We start from the raw sequence: 20,121 nt of genomic DNA on the forward strand, positions 1-20,121 counted from the left end.
AGTAGTGCAGCCAAGGAAGTTGGCGCTGAAAATGGTCTGGAAAACAGAACTGGGACCTCCAACAGTATTGACTGTTTTGCTGCCTAGAAACAAAGAAGCAGTTTAGAACTGGACCTGGAGCAGCCTGGAAGTTATAACTGTTTCAGGCAAAAATCCCCAGTGTTTCTTGCAGGAAATTGTCTTTCTGCTGTGTTTTACAAGTGACATGTGCATATGCTTTTTTTAAAGTGGACCTGTTGTTAGAGCTTGACTTCAGGCTCTCTGCAACAATTTTTGAGTCCTAAGAGGAATCCTTGTGTTCTGTATGATGATAAATTTTTCAGATCCTTGGTGTATCAACATTTTTTCAAATTATTCTTTTACCCTCCCTGGAAGTCTGTGTGAGAGAAGAGTAAAAAAACACAGCAGAAATGTAGTAATGCTCTAGGATCAGAGACATTTAGAGCTAAAAGGTGGATTTTTAATGACCTCTGATTTATTTACTTTCAATTAATTGACTCTTTGTGCTTATCTAAGTCTTAGCAACCCCAATACCCTGCTGTGAAGCATTCCACAACTTAAGCACCCAATACATGAGTCTTCATTTTGCTTGTTGTAAATCTGCCAGCATCTAGCTTCAGTTGATATCCTGTCCTTTTGTTGAAGAGCCATTGTCTCCAAGTTGCTCAAGGCTTTATAAACACCAATCACATCTTTACTCTGTTGTCTATTTTTTCCCACTAGTCTGAATAGTCACTTTATACTTTCCATGCCTTTAATTTATCCTTTTTACCCTTCTTTGTGCTTGGATGAATCTGCAGATTATTGCTGATCTCTGAAATCACTGTTACTTTACTTCAGTGGAGACATGGGAATTTGATCATATGAGAGAAAAAAGAGCAGGAAAAGGAACACATGGGCTTGAAGGGTCTGAGTTGTCCAGTCAAATGCAAACATTGCTGCTTCTTTCCATGTCTCATGTGACACCCTGCAATGAAGTTAGGCTCTTCAACAGATCAAAATCTTCAAAACCAAACAATATGTCACAGGAACAGAAGTAAAAACCAAACAAAATGTTTAGGTGAGAGTGATATGTGTTATGAAGCAATAAAGGGAAACCAAGAAAAGTAGTAAGGTGTGCCCATCGTGCATATTTGATTAACCTGATTTCATCTCATCTTTATGTACCAGTCAAGCAGCAAGTATTCCAGTTTATATTAGAGCTCAATAAATCCTCCATTCTTAGGAACATAGCAGACTTAGCTTCACCAGATGTTCTAATTTCCTTTATTTTTATGAAAACTGGTGATTGCCAGAGGAGGAAAACATATTTCCGTAGAAGGTGGGTGTGTCTTTGAGGATTTTTTCATAATCCTCTGTCCCCTGGTTGAAATCTCAATAATTGTTGCTAAATACCAAAATTGCCACAGCAAGGTTTGACTTCAGTAATGACCTGTGTCAAAAAACAGGAGGGTAGAAATCATACAGAAGGTATAGCCTAAAGTTTATACTACTTCTTCTCAGTATTAAAGCTTTAGAGGTTTTACTTTTTGCATTTCCTGTTTTGAAATACTCAGACTTTTCAATATCTGTAGTAGGACACAAAATTAATCAAATGGAAGTAGAGCCTAGTTAGAGCTCACCTTGTGTTCTTCTAAACAGTGCACATGCATTCAGATCAGGACTCTGAAGACATGATGAAAATGTAAGGCACTGGAGTAAAAAATTAATGATGCAAGGGTGGTATGCTGGGACAGCAGGGATTTCACCATAAGCCTGAGTTTGATCCCTTTACAAATAATCACCCAAAAAGTGTTTTGTGCTCAAAAACTACCCTCAGCTACAATGAGGTAAGCCTACCTACTGCTTTCCCTCCATGTCCCCAGTTTGCTTCCATCTATGAAGTACCGTAATGTTCCTAGCAAAGCAAAAAAAACCCAAAAAACCCCACCAAAACAAGAGACCTAGTTAACATCTTTGCTATTGGTTATAATAAAATAAATTATATAGTAGTTTTCTTTTGACCTGGAAAATGATATCGTGCTCTGTGTTTATTAAGGAATAAAGACTGATCTTGCCTTAAATTTTGAAAAGGTATACAGATGCAGTGATTGGTTAGATTGTAGATTGGAAGGGGTTTAGTCCTCGGACCTAGTTTTGACTGAGCATTTTAATAGCTTTTCTTTGTAAGAAAATTTCAACTTTATTAATACATGGTATTAATTTACCTCTTGCTGGCTTCTGCAATGCAGGTATGAAGCTCCCTGTAGTGATATTCGTGCAATGGCTCCAGGCTTCTTAAACTAAGAGACTATAATTTTTTTTTTTTTGCTTGAATGAGATGGCCACCTGAGGCATCGATCTGTTGGCATGGTAGCTTGTCTGTTTTAGGAAGGATAGGAATCAATTTTTCCAGCAGCTACTGCTGTTCCTCTGACCCTGTTCCTTAACTCCACTAACCCCTGCCTAGTTTCTCGTAATTTCATTCTCCCCATCCATTCTGTCCTTTTATTTAAAACTGGCATCCTTGACATGGAGTGCAAGCCTGTGTGCAAACAGACATGAGTACCCTGCAACAGGCAGCATTTTGTATTACCTTTATTTATGAGGATAAATGAGTTTGGCATTATCAACTAATGGGGTTAGATCACCCCATTGCAATGCCAACTACCCGGTTTTCTGCACGTAGATATTTGTTTTCCTCAGTTTTGTCTGTTCTTTAACAGCATGTGTTCGCTTCTGGAACTACCATGGAGCCATGAGATGTCACTGCAGGGTTGAAAACTGAGCCCGAGATATTTGTAAGAGGTTAAAAATATCAGGTTTTTAAAATGTGTTTTTATGAAGAGTTCTCACCTTCATAGGGAGTGAGGATTTTTTATCTGTACAGGATTAAGGCACTATCTGTGTACTGTCATCATGTGAATGTGCCACAGGGTCAGGATGATCCAGAAACCTTTTCAGGTGTTCTACAAGTAGGTTTAGTTTGAATGATAGATCAGGCAAACATTCAGCAGTGCCCATCGCATATTCTGACCAGTGGGCTCCCTACCCCCTAAATGCAGGAGAGACTAGCAAAACATTACAGTATTTGATGCCTGAAATTGAAATATTGAAAAATCTGTTCTTCTATAAAAGGTACAATAAAATAGAATTAAAGCCACTGCATCTTTAAAAACACCCCAAACGGTGCAATTGCACCATTAGTTGGTGTCATGTGGTCCATACTGTGTAGAGCTCCTTGTAATTGGAGCAGGGATAGATTTGCAGGAGTTGTTACTCATATGATCTCTGTTCCAGCATTAGCCTTGCTTACAGTGGCATTATTAGCTCGTCCTTCTTTTAGCTTTTACACCTTTCTCAGTTACTGTGTTCATAAGGGATAGACTTTCCTAATGAATCTTTCTTTCACTGGAAATAAACGAAATCATCTCTCTCATACCTTGAAGTAGTGTGACCTGTAGAGTCACTCTTATGATAGCTAGTCATTGTCAGTGCCAGGCAGTCTAAAGTGCAACAGCTTTTCCTTTTCCTTCTACGGAAAGAGATTACTGGAGAGGTTGGAATGAAAGCCCCATCTGTATACCAGATCCTTATCTACTGTAAACTGTGCGATTGAAGTTGGTGGTGCTTTGCTGATTTGTATCCCAAGGGATATGTTGAATAGGAAATCAATTGATAAAAAAAGCAAAGTTGCTGCCTGCCTTTCCTGAGACACCTGATTGCTATAAAACAGAACAAAAAATGTGTGGGTTTTGAGACTGCATGATACATAGAAGATGTTTCCTGGGGAAGAAAAAAAAAAAAAGATGACACAGCTGTAGGTTAAAGCAAATAGAAAATAAAATTAAATACTGGAGAGAAAAAGTCATGGTGCAGGGAGGGAATCAGGAAAGCCAAGGCACATCTGGAGCTGAATCTGGCTAGGGAAATAAAAAATAACAAACAGGTTTTCTTCAGGTACACAGGACAACAAAGGAAGAGAAAGGGGAACACGTTCTCTCAAGGGGAACACCCTCCCTGATCGGTGGGAAATGGGGGACTTGTCTATGACTGACATGTACAAGAAGACTGAGATACTCAACAACATTTTTTTGCTTTGGTCTTCACCAGCAAGAGCTCCAGTCGTGTCGCCCATTTCACAGAGTCCAAAGGCAGGGACTGGGAAAATGCCTGCCTTAGGAGAAGATCAGTTCCAAGACCAGCTAAGGAACTCAAATGTGAACGAATCCCACTTTTTGTAGGCGTCCTTGCCTTCTGTTCCCCTCTTCCCAGGTGCTGTAGCACAATAGGTGTGAGGCTCTGCAAGTGCAAGCGAACAATAACAAAGATGATAGTTCATCTTGCATGGAGGTGTCCATGAGGTTAAGTCGCTCTACTTCTTGCATCTTAACTGCTTCCATAAAGGTAAAAAGATGGGTGAGACTCCATTCTGAAGGGAGCAGAAAACCAAACATCTCCGATGTGGGAAATTGAGCTTTCAGCATTTTTTTCCCATTTAAGTTTGAGACATCTCAAACCTTTCTGTAGCATGAACAAGCACTTTTTTCTTACCTCCAAGGACTCCAGATAAATTTGTTTACATCGTTGCTGCTGTCTCTCTTTCACTGAAGGCATATTTACTATCTGTTGAGGCCAGTGCAACCAGGTGGTATTTTGACCCTCTTTTCAGCTTTAAGAGGATCCCAGGAGCTCTGCTTGCAGTATTTGGAAGTAATAAGCACGTTTTAAAAAAGGAACTGAGCTGCAGTTAAATTATCTGTATGTCACTGTTGTGCAGGACAGTGTGCAAGATTCTACTTCTTTTTAGCTTTCTTGACAGTAGACAAAGTAAAAGTTATTTGTTTATAAGCCCTTTTACATCTGAACTGAACCTACAGCCTTTCAAAGCAAAATTAGAATGTAGAAACATAATGGCTCATGCAAGAATTCTAATCAGTAAATAATTAGAGGCATATGGTAGTCTTGAACTGAAACATTGTCCAGGAAATGTTAGTAGCGCTCAGGGAAAAAACATTGATGTTATAGTTGTTTTCTTTTGTGTGGTCTGAGGGAAACAGAGGACTCTTTTTGTAGATGATGCTGTAGATGCCAAATTCTATGGCTCTTATCAATTGTATATTATCTCAAAATAATTTTTCTACCTAGGTTATTCAGTGTGCGTGAAGTAGATTTCAGTGTGTTTTGTCAATATAAAAAAAGATGTAGTGAAGGACATTATGTGCACAGTTCTTGCTGGATTGGAACATCAGGGACAAGGCTTTGAAGGAAGAGAACCCAACACCTTCATTCATAGTCTGGAGATTCATTTGATATTTTTTAATCTGCCAAGATAGTCCTATGTAATACTGACTAATCACATATGACAAATTCTCATTTTGCAAGTGTGATGTAGCTCATTTCATTGTTTAAAAGCTTGCTATTACAGCATTTTAAAAAAATCAGAGAACACTGATTGTTGAGAGAATGCAGCACTTGAGGGGTGCCAAGTCAAATTCAAATTAATTTACCTTCAAGGTAAAATTGGGATTTTTGGCATTTTGGTTCAGTATAAAGCTACATTTTAAAGTTTCTTAGCTCCTCACAAAACTGTTTTTCAAGATCAGCTACAGTGAGACACTATTTCTGAGGATTATTAATGAATGTTTGCATATGCATTAACTTACATTTTATCTAGTGCATTGTGACTGTAATGCATAGTGAGTGTCACAAAAAGCATTTTCTAATTTATCTGCATAGGTATGCAGACACCTGAGAAAGCATGAGATTTCCACACTTTCCAGAATTTATTATGGATTCTTTTCACGTTGTGGCAATATATAAAACATGCTGTTTAATTTTCATTGGTTTCACAACAGCTGCAGTTGTAAAGATGATTGCCATGAAGTTACTCAGTTCTAATTTGCCTGCATACAATAATTTACATAATTCTTCCACACATTCAGATCCAAATAGAGTATAATTCAGTCAAACAAATCTCCTTCGTGTCACTGAATAAGAAAAGAGCCTTTGGATAAACAAAATTTATTCCAAATGATACAAAGTAAAATATGCGCCTAGTGATAATATTAGGATGCTTCAGAAATGCGTATGTCTCCTTGCTTTGTTCATATTACAAAGATGTTTCATTTGACAAGACAAGATGAGCCTTGAACTAATTATGGGTGATACTGTAGTCTTGTGAAGATATTCACAAGCAAAACTCTTGATTCTTCCTAGCTTCGTGTTTTCCTGCCATCAAAAGTGATAGATTCTGGTAAAAATACATGATTTTCAGCACTAGAAATGAGAGGATAATTAGGTGGGGTTTTTTTAAGCAAGTATGTTGGTAGAAGTTTTACTTCTATTGACTGTTGAAAGATAATATTTTTCTAACATTATGTTTTTATAAAGCAAGGATCTGCATCTTGCCACCACCAGTAAGTTCCTATTCTTAGAGTCTGATCTCAAAGGTGTGTCTAGCATATGTTAGTGAATAATTGCTGGATCAAACTTGTGTAACGCTGCATGCAAACTGTTGTCCTCAATTTTAAATTCCCCACTTTGCAATAGTTCAACATGAGGTGACTTATGCTATTTTTATTCTAAAACAAGACTTTTTACAAAAATAATTTGTTCCAGATGAATTTGAGTACTTACTCCTGTGTGTAGGATGGTTTCCCAGTCAATATTCCTGGAAGTAGGAGAGTCACATCTGCTGGTTTTCTTAAGAACTTTTGGCTTTGAGAAGCTGCTTTTATGAATGAAATGTTTGTGTTTAGTTCACTTAATATCCTTTACTAAATGAGTCAGTGAAGCACATATGGATAAGGTTTAGCCTTTATGCTGTTCACACTTGTCTGCTTTCCAGTCAAAGAGACTGGCAAGGATATGACAAATTACTTGTATCATCCTCCAGGTTTATCTGGCCCATTTTACAAGGTCTGTCAAATGGTTTTGGTTTCCTGCTTTAATGCTTTTTATTGGTCACTTTTATACTCTGTTCTGTACGTAAACAAACTTGATCTGTGGCACTGCCATGATATTTCTTTGATACTGACACGATGCTACATGCCTTATGCAAAGTAAGTCTAAAGCCAGGACTGATAGGAAAGAGAGAGAGGAGCAATAACACATGCATCTCTAGCTCCATAAGAACTTTCTGATGTGGGAAAACTACTCCTCCATATGCAGGGGCTCTTTTGACCTCCTTAAGTCTCTTTTAACAAATGCCTTAGTAGGAGGCAAATTCACTTTGCTGTGAAATACATATATACAGCTTGTTGATTACAGTCCCAAATTGTCATATAAGGTCCCCTTCTGCTCTTCATTTATTAAGGCCAAAGAAAAGAGTGTTTAGGAGTTTGAAAGTGAATCATTGCTAGTAAAAGCTCATTGAACAAGATTAAGAGACTCATCAGTTTCTCAGCTCGATTTACAGGGTTTGGTTTTAAAATTCTTTCCCCCATCTGTGATGAAAAGTGAACTGTAACCTTCATCTTGACTTATTTCTTGAGGAAACTAAACCAGGAGTAAAGTCTAAAGCCATAGTAATGTGCATAGTAATGTTCATATTTTAATCACAACATGGGATAGTCTTTTTGAATTCATACACTTAGAAGCAAGCTTTAATTGACTTCATCTCACTATAGCAATTTAAATTAGGGTGTGATTAGTAAACAGCTATTTACAGAGTATGCAAAGTGAAGAAGTGAAAGCTTGTCAGGCTCTCAGAATAGCTAGCTGTGGTATTAGGTAGATGTAAGTATTCTGGTTGGATTTAATTTTCACCTAATAGGGTTTTCAGCCATTTGTTTTATTTTATTCTGTATTAAAAAATAGCTTTCTGAGGGAAAAACCCAGACTTTTCATTGAAGATTTCCCTAAAGCCAAGTACTGGGAGATGGGGCAGGCAACAGAGCAATGTCAGAAAATTTGTCGTCTGAGTCTTACAGAATTTTTACTTCTGACAACTAGCAGGCAGCAAGGACAGCTCTGCTTATCTTGCTACCATGCCTTAATGGAGTTGCAGGCTGGTCATGCTGAGCTAAGGGAAGGTGTGTAAAATAGAGAAAATTTTTTAAAGACTGCTGACAACGTCTGAGGGAATTGTCCTGATCCTGAGGGAATATACATATTCAACACATACATTCAACACATTTGACTTCTGGAGACACGAAAAGGTTATGGTTACTTCAGATATGGAGATGTCATAAATAGTTGGGCTCTCTGACAGAAGCTTTGTGTTTGAGGGATCTTCTGTACTGAAGAGAGAAACTATAATTTTATTTTTAATTTCATAGTAGGTTAGGAATTGTATGAGGCTGCCAGGATACCAGGGTTCATTTATCAAATTTTGTTAATGTGTACTTATTGCAATTTGTGCTGTTCAAGCCATCAGGAAGATAGATGTATGAATGCTAATGAATGTTTACTTACAAGTTCATAGTGTGCTAATTACTAAGCTTTACTCAGAAATGGAAAAATAGGCAACATGCTTATAAAAGGTGCACCAAATACTGAAATGGAAAATCATTGTGTCTCTTTATTCTTTAAAGTGAAGGCAGCAAGTAAACATCCATCCCTTATGTTCACAGACAGACTGATTTTAGCAGTAAATGAAACTGATTTTTAGTGTCAGTCAGTTTTTCCTTGTAAGACTGGGTGCAGACTCCTCACGGGCTGGTTGTGTGCTTGTATGTGCTTACGTCTGCCTGTGGGGGTGTTCCTATCTTGGTGGCCACATCCTTTCCAGCTGTGTCTGCATGCCCTTCTAAACAAAACCACTCCTTGAAACAGATTGAACCTCATGTTGATCACTCTGACTTGCTAAGTCAGGTAAGTCACCCAGGGTCTTCTTGCTTGAATCAATGCCTGGCTCTGTGATTATACCTGGAATCATTAGGAAACACCATTTTCTCTGGGAAACCAGCAATGAGTAAGGCAAAAAGTTTCTTCCTGGGACATTTCAGTGCTAACAAAAAGATAATGTGCTTGTAGGAGAAAATATGTGCCTGTAGAGAGGACATAACTAACAAAAATATTTTTTCCTTTACATAAAGTGCTGACACCTAGAAAGTATTTTGCATTATTTTTACAGCAACATTAGTCTTTCTTCTGGTACTTTGCTTTCTCAGTGTTTGAAGTTCAATATGTGGATGTATGAGGAGAGTGGTAAGGTGGGAGGTTGGGATGGACTTCTGTTTTACTGTTTGGTGAAACCAGGAAATTCCACATTTGAAAAACAAGCTTTAAATTTGCTTTAGTATGAGAAAAGGGGGTGGTGTGGGAAAGGAATAACTAACTGGGGCATATAATCTGAAACTTTCTGTCTGCTTTATTCCAGAACTTGATCTTCTTTCAAAGACTTCAGAAGGAATGAAATCAACATGTAGAAGTGGAAGTAATCTAACTGGAGTACTTCAGTAGGTAGGAGAAAATTGCGTGATTACATTTATTTGCAGTGGTAGGGATGGTATTTTAAGGTGATACAAGAAAGACTGTGTTCCTTTTGTTCGAATATACCAACATGAAAGGGAAGATGTCACCAAATCAGATGTGCTGGGAGATCCTGTATGCAAGGTGGACATAAATCATAGGTGAAAAAGGGATGCTGCATCAAGATCTCCATGCTTTTGACAGTGTGCTTAAAAAGCGTACTATCATTTGATGGTGCATTTTGCTCTGGCAGAAAAAACCTAAAGAACTACTTTTGTACCTGCTTAAAACATTGAAGCAGCTAAAGATAAGACTGGGACATTAGTTGGTTAAAAATGAAAAACAAAATATAGCGATAAGTAATCTTTATGAAGCATTTAAAGGATTCAGGAGTACCGTTAATCTTTTTCTTCCTTTGAGATTTGTATATATACTGGTCGATCTCTAGGAAGAAATAAGGAAATATGCTGGCAGTAAAATAACTGTAAAATATGTATAATTTCATACTGTTTTCTAAGGACTTTTAATAATTTTCAATCTGTTGTCTCCTAAAATAGAATTGTAGTGGAAAGATGTGTTAAATTTTTGAGCATTGCTGCCTTAGCATCTTGCATAGGTTGTGCTTATATATATATATATATAAAAGCAACTGCAGATATGCATACATAAGTACCTTATGCTAGAACCTTTTATATACTATTTTACTTTCCAATAAATTTTAGAATTAAGATATTGCTAGTGTTATGCTCTGTAGCACTGCATGTTTCTGAGTGAGTATATTTAGGTTTTGATCCATATTATCTATGAGCTGTATGACGTGAATTTTCCATTCAATTACTTCTCATTTTGCATTAGTAAGTAATGAAGAATACACATAGAAGGCCTAAAGCACATACATCTATACAGCTCGTAATGCATGATTAGAATTTTGTATGTGAAGATAAGGCAAAATAAGTAGTACAACTAGGAAAATTAGTCTGCACATGTTTCTAAATTGCAGTGTTTCTGTGTATTTAAAGAAGCTATCTGATGTCAGCAGGGACTAATTAATGGAAAACCAAAGCAAGTGGTAAATAGGTTCCTATCTGCACTCAATGTTTAAGAAGAGTGGGAGAGATTTTTAGGTCTGGGGTAATAACTGACCTGATGAACAGGGAATATTTTTAGGGAACATTCTGGAGTCATGGGGCTAAAGCCAAAGGAGGCAAACAGAGACCAAGGTTGTTAGGAGGCATGGAAATAGTTGCATAGTTAAACAGTCACAGATTATTTTGTATATTATAACAGTAAGAGGTAGATTTTGGTATGAAATCTGAATATTTACATAATTGAGGAAAGTCTAGCCACTTGCTAAATTACCAACTGTATTTAACTTACCTGACTGTGGGCAGCCACATATACCTTCAAAGCTTGCTGCTACTGGTGCTCTTGAGTTTCTCACATAGTCATAATCATGGAAGTTTCTAGAGCAAAACACTAATTAGAGGCTTTGGAAATACTGGCGGCAATTTACTTATCTGCCCTTGAATATGTATATGTCTAGCTGGGTCTACAGATCTCTGTACAATTTATTAAAGGAGAGACTTCAATATGTTAATTCTGCTTTGGCATAATAACTGTGCTATCAAAGCAGGAATTGTGTAACAGTAATGAAAATTAGTAGTCACTATTATTTTTTGGGGGTAGCATTGAAATATTTAATTGTCTCTCAGTATAAAGGTTTAGCTTATTAACACTTAAAAAAGAGTCTCTTATAATGAGGTGTAGTAGTGAAAACAGATAACAGGATTAAATCTCTGTCAAAGTTATCAAGGGAACTCTTAAGAGATGCATTAACTCTCAGGAATATATATAGAAAAATTAATTAAATGCAAGCCAAAATTTAATTGTGAAGATGGCATGTAAGATGGTTGCAAAACTGTTTCCTTAATGTTAGTAATGCTTATTAAAGAAAATTGTAATATGTAGAGGCATGAAGGATGTTCCCTCAATGCACCAACCCCAGCATTGCTTTCTGTTCTTGTTGAGGATGACATAATACCTGGAAACTCTTTGGCTGCATAGGGATCTCAGTTGCATCTGGAATTTCAGTGTTACTGCAGTTCTAATAAAAGTGAAAAGTGGCCATATCTGATTAATGTCTTGAAATATAGGAAATGTGGTGCTTTTGTCCCTCAAAGGTTCCAAAGAACTCTTCAAGAGCTTCAGTGCAACTTGGTGTGGTGATACTTGGAAATGAAGTTTTGCACTTGCCTGAGGTTAGAATATAGATTCAATCAGATAATTTCTATTCATTGCCTTTTGTTATTTATGAGAACTAGGGTGACATTACATACTGTTACCCTAAGAACCTGGAACTGAACCTGGTGCTATAATGTTAGACCATCTGTAGCCTTTCTACTAAGTTGTCTTTGCAGACCCAAGATACAGAATAAACAGTGTAATGAGTTGTTAAAAGCAGCATCAAGTGGACTTTTGTCCAAGAATGAAAAATTATTCAAAATTGGTTTGTTCTTATTTGTTTAGTGTGCTTAAACTCAACATGCCTTAATTTTGTACTATCTGAGAGCTTTTCATGCCCATTTTCCACAGCATTGAGTTTTGGCTTTTGGGAATTTTTTATACTTCATTCCATTTTTCTATGACAAGTGTCTTTATAACTGGCCCAATGGCATATTTCATTTGTAAATGAATGCTTGTTCTTATCTATGTGTATAATATACAGATACTACCATCAAACTTTTATTTTAAATCCATGTGTGGGTGGAAAATTTCAAGGCTAGAAGGGAATCTTAAAGGTATAACTCCCATTAATCTTACACTGTGAATAGCTCGCTTTTAGTTGAATTTTAGATCGTGGTAAATATAGCTGTGTGAATCAGAACAAAGCATGATTGTGAGAGCAAAGCACTGAACAGTTCATTTTGGTTATGTGCTGTACATCAGTGTCTAACTCTTGCAGCTCTGTGTTCAAAGCCTGTATGTTAAAAGCTGAGGGAAAAAATACGAATTTAAAGTGCTACTTTAAATTGCATACAGCTAGAAAGCCTCCATGTTGTTAATAAAATGCACTTACCCAGTTCCTCCACAGTTTTAAACCTCTTTTTTAGGGAATTATGCTCTGTATTTCTTATGTCTTTGGTTTTGATTTTTTTCCCCCTAGGAAGATTTTCAAAATGGATGCCTGGAAGCCACTTCTTCTCTACATTTTCATCTTCTCCACAGAAGCACAGGAGGACACTGGTAATATACCAAAGAAATGACTCTTCAAGTTGATAGCAAAATCTTTTTTTTTATATTTATACCCCATGTCAGAGAGAGATGAAGAATTGATGAAAATTCTTTTCTAACTAGGAATTATAATTAGGGATAATGTGGTATGTTTTTATGAAACTTATATTTATAATTACAATAGGAGAGTTTTCCTTAAAAAATGCAAAATTAAATCCAACAGCTCATTAAATTTTGGGGTTGTTCATGCATGCTGAACTTTCATATTTGCAAAAACCACATAAAGCTCTTACAATTGTAAGACTTCCAAAAGCAAGGTAAATCACAGTATTTAGCAGGTCCATTTTGGTAGTCAGGTCTTCTGGAATGTGTGTTTGAGACTTGTTCTGCCCAGTTGCAGGATATTTTCTGCATGACTATCGATTTGTAGAAAAAATAACTGCTTCAGTGCCTCTGGAATTTGTGGGAACACATGAGTTTAATACTTACTGCAAAGAAATGTGCTTAGTACTCTTTGAGTTGGTGTGAACTAATTTTTTTTGCCCTCAGAAATTAAATATTAATTAGTAATGTATGCTTGCAGAATGGAGCTCAAAGTGCACTACTAATTTTTCCTTTGCTGTCTTGAGAGCAGGCTAACACATTCCTATGGTTGTGTTTCACAGACAGAAGTGCTTAATATGCATTTACTACAGATAAGTTCTGAGCAGACTATGAATGAAAATTGTGTTGTGGTTTTCAGCATCTCTCCTTTTCCTACAAATGGTGTTGCAGAAGGATGTATCTTCTGACCCTCTGTAGGATAAACAGGGGAAAAGAAGGAGCTAGTGGGTGATGAAAATTTAACAGGATAGATGGAAAGGTTTTTATGCAAAAGGCCAACAGGTCTTGGATTCTGAAATTAGGATTCAAAACTACTTTTCTATTAGATTGCACAACACAACCTTTAGGGAAAGAGGAAAGTTACAGCACATTTCTTCAGTCTGCAGGAAAGTTTCTGTGACAGGCATCGTTTTCCTGGTAGATGCATCCTGGAGTATAAGGACAAAGAACTTCAAGATCATGCACAATGGTCAATGGCAAGACAAAATCTGTGCTGGTGTGATTCAGCACAGTGATGTGACATACATTGAATTCTTGTTGAACCCATTTTAAAACAAGAATGATTCCTTATGGAAGATACAGAAATTGCATTACAAAGAAGGAGGCATCAAAACAGGGCAGAGCCTCCAGTTTATGCTAGAGAATCACTATGTCAAGTGCTGATAGCCAAAAAGAGGTTTGTCCAGAGCCTTTCTCAGTGGGTGCTCTGCTGACAGGATAGAGGATGCAGCAATGGCTTTGAGGAGCAATGGGATCCATGTCTTTGAAGTTGACATAGGGATGATAAAATCCCCTTTGAGAGCTGTTTTTAATAGCTGGTGATGCAGGGAGAGTTCACACTGGAAAACCTTCATGCACTGGAAACCATAAAAAAAAATGTCAATCAAGTCTGTTAATCCAAACATCTTCTTGGTTAGGGTAAGGAATAAACCTTTTGTTGGGCCTTTAATGTTAAATATCCACATGGCTTTCTAATGCAGTCCCTAATAAAAGTACCTGAGCTAGCTGGACAGCAGTGGAAGTGTTTGACCAAAGAACATCACTCAGTTTGCAACTCACAACTCATATTTTGCTTCAGTAAAGAGCAACTACACTCTTGGATATGGTAGATATCTTCTGAGGTAAGACAGTGCTTCACATCGAGCCTTCATATTGATATCTCCTCAGTAAATGAAAGGAACCAGAGCAGATACTCCCAGCAGGTATCTTGATAAGAAGAGGGAAACAGACAATTCAGTGATATTTGAAAAAGAAACCCTAGAAACATAATTTTGGCATCTCCAACAGACCATACTGCTTCAGTGGGACTGTCAGGAGCCATTGTCTGTCAACAGAACTGAAGTCTCTCAGAGGCACTGTGCAGAGAGGGTGTGAGTAAATCCATCCTTGGATATGTGGAAGGTATTGGCAAGATGTGAACAGCAAATCCACAGTAATTCTGAGGTGCTACCCAAAAGCTTTTCCTAGATGAGAAACAGAAAGTGATATCTCTTACTACATCTTTTGGATGGTAAGACTGGCTTGGATGCACCACAACCTCAGGGGCTACCAACCCCAAGGAAAATAAAGGTTCAGTTTTGATTTTGGTTAATATAGCAACTTTTATCAGATGCCACATGCTGGTTTTGTGTCTGAGTTTATTCTGACTTGGTGCTGCATTGTCAGTCGCCTTGTCATGTGGGAAGACTGAAGTACACAACATACACAGTTCTCTTCAACATTTCATATTCATGCCAGCTATGTAGTTAGCTAATACTGTAGATGTGTTTGTTTAGTTGAAAAAAGAAAAATGGAGTGAATGACAAATCAAAAACCTTCCTCTTGTTATTCTGACTGTGGTATAAGTGCATGGCATCGATTAGGGATGGCAGGAAGAGACAGTTCTGGAGCACTTCTCTCTGTGCTCATCGTTACAGGGACTGTGACTGTCCTTCAAAGCTCCTTGTTGTCTTCCCATGTGTTGTGTTCACATAGAGGTGATATTTTACATGTGTTGGATATATTCTCTTTGTTATGCCATGAAACTGATCCAACCCAGTTCTCCAGGTTGCATTCCCTTTGTGACCAGAAACTTACTGAGAGAAAGGAACAATGAGATGACCACACTGCTTGTCTAAGGCTTTTTGTAACAACAGATGAGCCTCTCATGCATTCTAGGCTAGTGAGATCTTGAACACCCCAAAACTGTTGGGGTTTGCCAGGGTATTGGGGACCAAAATGAAGAGCTGAGCCTTTCTTCCCAGAGGCAGAAGCAACTCTGTGTGAATTATATCTGCTCAGGTGGTTTGCAGAGAGGAGAACAGCTGGGCCTGATTCAGTATGAACTCTGCACTCCCACCCACTCTTTTTCCTGTCAAGAGCTGAGCAGATTCCCAGGTGAAAAAGCATTCCCTGGCTCCTGCAAGCAGCGAGAGAGGGTTGCTGTGGAAGTGGAGTGCAGTGGCATGGAGCACTGCATCGCTGACGCAGTAGCACCTCCTGGTGTTTCATGGCAGAGAACAGGGAGATTTAATGGGAAATATAGCAGTAAACTTAATATATATGCAGGCACACTTGTTTAGAGAGAGAGAAGTTAAGGAAAACATATTGAGTTTCATCTCAGAGATGCGTGTATTTATTGCTAAGTTCTGCATAAAATTTTCTCATATACTGAAGATCAACTTTCTGTGAAGCCTGTTTTATCTTGTCCTGTCATCCGTTTTTATCTATTCACTGACCTTCTTTCCTGTAATAAATCTATTAATTCCCTTTCCTCCAGTCACCTTCTCTTAAAGTGCCAGATTTTTCAGTTAAAAAAATGCATTTCAGGGACAACATGTTGACAAGAGGAAAAAAAAAACCCTTTGCAGCACCAGTATAGGACAGTTTAACAATGTGAATGTTTGTAGGAAAACAAATGGTGAGAAAAAGATTTTGGCAACACAGAGGTGTTTACTTCTACAAATAAATAGAGATTATCAACAGGCTATAGAATACCTACCAGTAGCTGTTTTACACATTCCCATGCACAACACAGTAGCACAAAAAGTGAACTGTTTATTGCTGTTTTGTCATTATTGCTGGTACACTGAAGACTTGACAGAGAATGTTTTAAGATCTGAGTTCATGCTTACCCTTCACACTGCATCCAAACTATATGACTAAAAAGATCCAGGTCGTAGAAGAATGTAATTGTGAAAACAGACTCTGTGTGGGCTGCACAAGAACACATACTGGAAGAAATATCCATTAGGTTTTGTGTTCACGGGTGTGTGTAGACACATATGCATGTATAGATATATTTAACTGATTCTTTTTTGGCGAGCTAAAAAGATATGTGACATAGATTTTTAATGTTGCTCTGAGGACTGAATGTCAGATTTTTTAGACATAAAATCTCATTCAATGTGACCTTTTATATTCATGCTGCTTTCCAGCATATCCTACACTCTAGGGGGCAGTTTGTACCGCAAGTAAAAATAATGAAATGTAGTGATGGTGCCTCTGAGATGCAATTCTTTCTAGAAGTATGTGGTTGAAGAACTGAACACATCTATCTATTTCATGAGAGAGGGAAAACTCAGAAAACTTATGTGGAATTATGGGAACAAGCCCAAACTAGCAAACACAGAAAACAATCTTGTGATTGCTAAGTGTTTCAGAGCCAACGAGTGAAAATTACGTAGAGTGCTGTTTCACACTAGAATTGCATTTTAGCCAAATGCAATTCACAGCTAAAATATGACTTCCTTGTAGAGGTACAACAATGAATAATAATGCATCTAGGAGCACAGAATAAAATTGAGAAATGCATAATCAGGGTAGAGAATTAAAAAATCATGTAGTTTAGCTGTTTAATGAGGGCAAGATGATTGGGGAGGGGGAAGAATTAACCATGTCACACTATTGGTTTTTTTAATAAGGAGCCATGCAAGCAATTCCATAAGTGAAGTAGCCATCACCTTACAGCAGCTGTTTTTCACAACGGCTAAGACATTTCATGTAGGCAATACTGACTCCTCCTCTCATATTTGTTTCTTTGGCCTATTATCCTATATTTGTATGTATCACCTAGTCTTATGACAAACTGACAAGGCACAGTCAGTTGTCAAGCTTCCCTTTGCAATTGGAGTTAGTGTTCCACGTTCTCAGTTGGTAGAAAAGCTCATGGAGACATTTTCAAGATTAGACACTAGGCAGCTGGAAAACAGTGATGTGGGTTGCAATTTGGATATGTGCAGATATCCACTAATTTAGTTCTTAGTGTCTGCAAGTTCACATGGCCACACTGAAACCTGTGGGCAGATGGTATTTTATGTTTACGGAAAACTTATCTCACTGATTCTTACTTCGGGTTTTAAATCTACCATGTTGAATTTTGTTCCACTCCCATTATTCTGACAAAAAACAAGATCTCAAAGAGTGTATGTTTATAGTTTCCTGTTTCTTATACTTTTTTTTCAGGATGCAACATAGATCTTTCAATAGCAATTGATATTTCAAGGCATATGCAGCCAGCACCCACAATGCTTCTGAAACAGAGATTGCAAGCATTCCTCCCCAGACTTCTACTCCAGATGAAATCGCTGCCAAGTACCAGCTGTAATGCTCCAGTCAACATTGGGTTCAAGTTCCAAGTATTGTCACAGACCAAACAATTAATCTTTGACTCTGGTTTTGAAGAGTATAATGAAGAGATCGTCCAGAAATTCTTAGATGCACAGACCACTGTGGACACCTACATGAATGCAGACTTTTTGCAGGCACTTGAGGAGAACTTCTTTAATGTGACGTCTGCTAAAGTTAAGGTAACTTAATGCTATGAACGTATATCTTAGAAAAATTAGGCAGTTTGGTGTTTACAGACTCTGATGCTGAGTACTCCAGGAAGACAAAATGCAGCTCAGTAATAGATGACACTAACAAACAGAATCACAGAATGACAGAGATTAGAAAGAATCCCAGGAAGTCACCTTGCTCAATCCCTCTGCTCAAGGAGGGTCAGCTAGAGCAGGCCATCCAGGGCCATGTCCAGATGGCTTCTGTGTATCTCTAAGAATGGAGACTCCTTAATGTACCCAGGCAATCTGTGCCAGTGCTCAGTCATCCTTGTGTTTTCTTAGGTTTATATAGAACCTCCTGTTTTTTCAGTGACCTGATATAATCTGTTATATCAATTCCAATTCCCTAGGCACTCCTGTAGTGAAATGATACCCAAAACATTTGATTTAATACTTTTGATGATAAGTATTCATACAGAAAACCTTCTTACATCTACCATGGAATGATTCTACATTGGGTAGTGGAAAGTAGTTAACATTCAGGAGCTCTTATTCCTGAAACAAACTGCTCTGTTATTCCTGATTCTGTATCTTTGTCCAGAACAGTGACAGCTCAAAGCAGAAGTCACTGAAAAAGAGAAATTTTTTTACAGAAATTTTGTTTGAGAAATTTGTTTACAGAAATTTATTTATGTCATTAACTTGTCAAATAAATAACAAAGCTGAGTTCTACATACAGATAACTGATGATCAGGAAAATCTGCCTATATGCTGCGATTATTTCATCCATCTTGGAGTGAGGTGAAGGGAGAAGCATAAAGCTTCATCTAATCTCTTCTGAAATGAATGGGTATTCTTTCAACTTGGGTTCAAGAAATTCAGATCTCATTGGAGTGTTTCAGGGTCAATGCCTTGATAATTTATTCTTAATAAGGCACTGACTCTGTAAAGCACTGAGCATGTCCAGTAGTAGCTGTTTGAATATTAGCACTTACTACAGTCTCCAAGCAGGAAGACCTTCCTACAAAGGAAGGACTGGTTAGTTCTTGCAAAATACATAAGGGGTTTCCTCTTCCAACTTAATTTTCACTTTTATAAAACACCAATTTTAATCTGACATGGAGTGAGGAAGCCATATTATGAATTCTCCTGCTTTCAGACGAAAGTTGGCATTCTATTTTTCACAGCATTTGCACAGGTGTGTATGACTTACCAATTTAAGTTTTCATTTGGTGCATATTTGATAGGGGTTTTTTCCCAAAGCTTTCTTAAAATGTCTAAACATGGAACATGACCACATAAGATTTTGCTTCTTCTGAGTCTCAGAGAAAGAACTTGTTTGACATAAAAGTAAAAGCAGTGCTTTTTTCCTCCTAATTGCCAATTCTGGAGATCATTGTCAAGCAAGGCTTCTTTCTGCTTAGGCATTATTACTATAAATAAATATGCTGCATATATCAGCACTTTACCAGTGGATTAATATTCCTCTCTGATACTGTTTATGTGCAAACTGAAAATACAAGACTTCAGAATGCACATGAAATCACAATTTAATCTTGCTGGGCAATAACATGCTTATGCTGTAGAGATTATTAGTTATAAACCTCATCAGGGACCGTGATTCTCTGTTGTTTGAATTTCTTCTTTTCTTTGTTATTTGTTTGCTTAGCAGCAAAAAAGTTCCAGCATTTTTGACAAACCATGACTTGGACATGTTCCAACAAGAGGTTGATATAAACAAGTGCTTTGCAAACATAATGTATCTTTACATATATTTACATTTAATGCCCCTTCTAAAACCCCACATTCCCTGTTCCCTATGTTTTTGAAATAAACATCATAGAAAAAAACAATCAAACCCAGGCCTACAGTGTTGTATCTAACAATCTGCGATGTGTTTTCCCATTCATGGTTCAGCTCTCCAATGTATAAAATGGTGCATGAGCCAGTGTAGAATTTGTACCAGTGCTTCCATATTGTATGTTTGGGAACTTACCAGTTAGCTCTAATTTAAAGTCTTGTCTCCTAGCAGCTTTAGTGCAGAATTGGGATGTTTGGTGTGGTAATCACTTCATTTGCTATTGTCACCTGTGGAAAAACTTAACTGAAGTAACAGGATTTGCATTGTTCA

The 20,121-nt window shown here is 37.5% G+C and overlaps 1 protein-coding gene across 1 annotated transcript in view; it reads left to right on the top strand.

Annotated features, from left to right (window-relative positions):
- Nucleotides 1-20,121, top strand: part of COL6A6 (collagen type VI alpha 6 chain) — a 64,445-nt gene that overhangs the window by 9,996 nt on the left and 34,328 nt on the right. The window contains exons 3-5 of the mRNA XM_085051244.1: nt 9,305-9,387; nt 12,560-12,639; nt 17,674-18,017. Coding sequence (XP_084907370.1) covers nt 12,573-12,639; nt 17,674-18,017 — 411 coding nt within the window. The 5' untranslated portion in view covers nt 9,305-9,387; nt 12,560-12,572. The remainder of the gene's footprint in view (nt 1-9,304; nt 9,388-12,559; nt 12,640-17,673; nt 18,018-20,121) is intronic.

Source organism: Lichenostomus cassidix, chromosome 2 (assembly GCF_008360975.1).
Source record: "Lichenostomus cassidix isolate B80296 chromosome 2, HeHo_3.0, whole genome shotgun sequence".
NCBI lineage: Eukaryota > Metazoa > Chordata > Aves > Passeriformes > Meliphagidae > Lichenostomus > Lichenostomus cassidix.